The sequence below is a fragment of the Pygoscelis adeliae genome, unplaced genomic scaffold, assembly GCF_000699105.1.
Source record: "Pygoscelis adeliae isolate BGI_AS28 unplaced genomic scaffold, ASM69910v1 Scaffold33, whole genome shotgun sequence".
Lineage (NCBI taxonomy): Eukaryota > Metazoa > Chordata > Aves > Sphenisciformes > Spheniscidae > Pygoscelis > Pygoscelis adeliae.
Window position 1 is genome coordinate 214763 of NW_008824413.1, and position 978 is coordinate 215740.

The window sequence follows — 978 nt, forward strand, 5'->3', positions numbered from 1 at the left end:
CTGTTCTCCCCCCATCCAGGGCTTGCTGCTCCGTTCCGCAGCCGGCGGCCCCCGGCAGCACCACTCCCGGCTCCTCCTCTCCCCAGCCGCCTCTCGCCCGCCGTCCTGCAATTCCCTCGGTGCTGCAGCAGCAGCAGCCCGCGGCGACGGGATCCGAGGAGGCGACGGCCCCGGCGGGAGCAGGACTCCTAGGCGGCAGCAGCGGCAGAGAGGCGCCTTCTTCTCCTTCTCGTCTCCCCTGCTCCTAGGGCCAGACATGGAAGATGGATCTAATTCTGCAAGCTGCTTTAGGAGGTTTACGGACTGTTTCTTGAACACAAGTAGGTACCGGAGCGCCGTGCCCGGCGGCGGGGGGCGCGGGTCTCGGGGGGAGGCGAAGGGCTGTGTCCGAGGCTGGGTGCATGCCTTGAGGAGAGGGCATTTCTTTGTGAATGGGGGGGAGGCGAAGACACAAAGGGGCCGCATACGTGGGGCGTGCGTGGCCGCGCGGGGGAGCGGCCGGGCGTGTATTGAGGATGCACGGACAAAGGGGATGCTCGATGTAACTGAGTGCTCTTTGTGGCAGCTGGCTGTTAACGCCTCGGGGATTTCGGCATCCTTTCGGGATCGGACAACTCTACGTGTATGCGTGTCAGCCTTTTACTTGGTGCATGCTTAATTTGCTCAGGAATGATACGTAGGGGAACGGAGCCTTTCGCCCCTACTTGATTGGAGTAGCAATAAGGAAGCATTACGGTATCGGCAGTTGGCAGAAAAGCGGCGGCGGAGGACCGAAAAGGGTGAAACGTATCGCGCCTTTCTGCATCCCCTGTCAGATCCGCCACACGCCTGCAAATTCCGCGGCTTTGAACCGGCTTCGGTACTGGGCGCCTCCTTCCCCTGGCCGTGGCTCATCGCAAGGCGGGCGAGAAGCCGGAGAGGAAACATGTGCTCCTTGCTGCGGGGGGCCGGCGCTGTAACGGGGATAGTGACCGGCTG

General features: G+C 63.0%; 1 protein-coding gene across 2 annotated transcripts in view; it reads left to right on the forward strand.

Moving 5' to 3' along the window:
- Window positions 1-153: 153 nt before the first annotated feature.
- Window positions 154-978, forward strand: part of PDE10A (phosphodiesterase 10A) — a 194213-nt gene continuing 193388 nt past the window's right edge. The window contains exon 1 of one of the 2 annotated variants that reach the window (XM_009320752.1): window positions 154-320. In XM_009320752.1, coding sequence (XP_009319027.1) covers window positions 257-320 — 64 coding nt within the window. In that variant the 5' untranslated portion in view covers window positions 154-256. The remainder of the gene's footprint in view (window positions 321-978) is intronic. The other variant, XM_009320750.1, reaches the window with a different exon arrangement.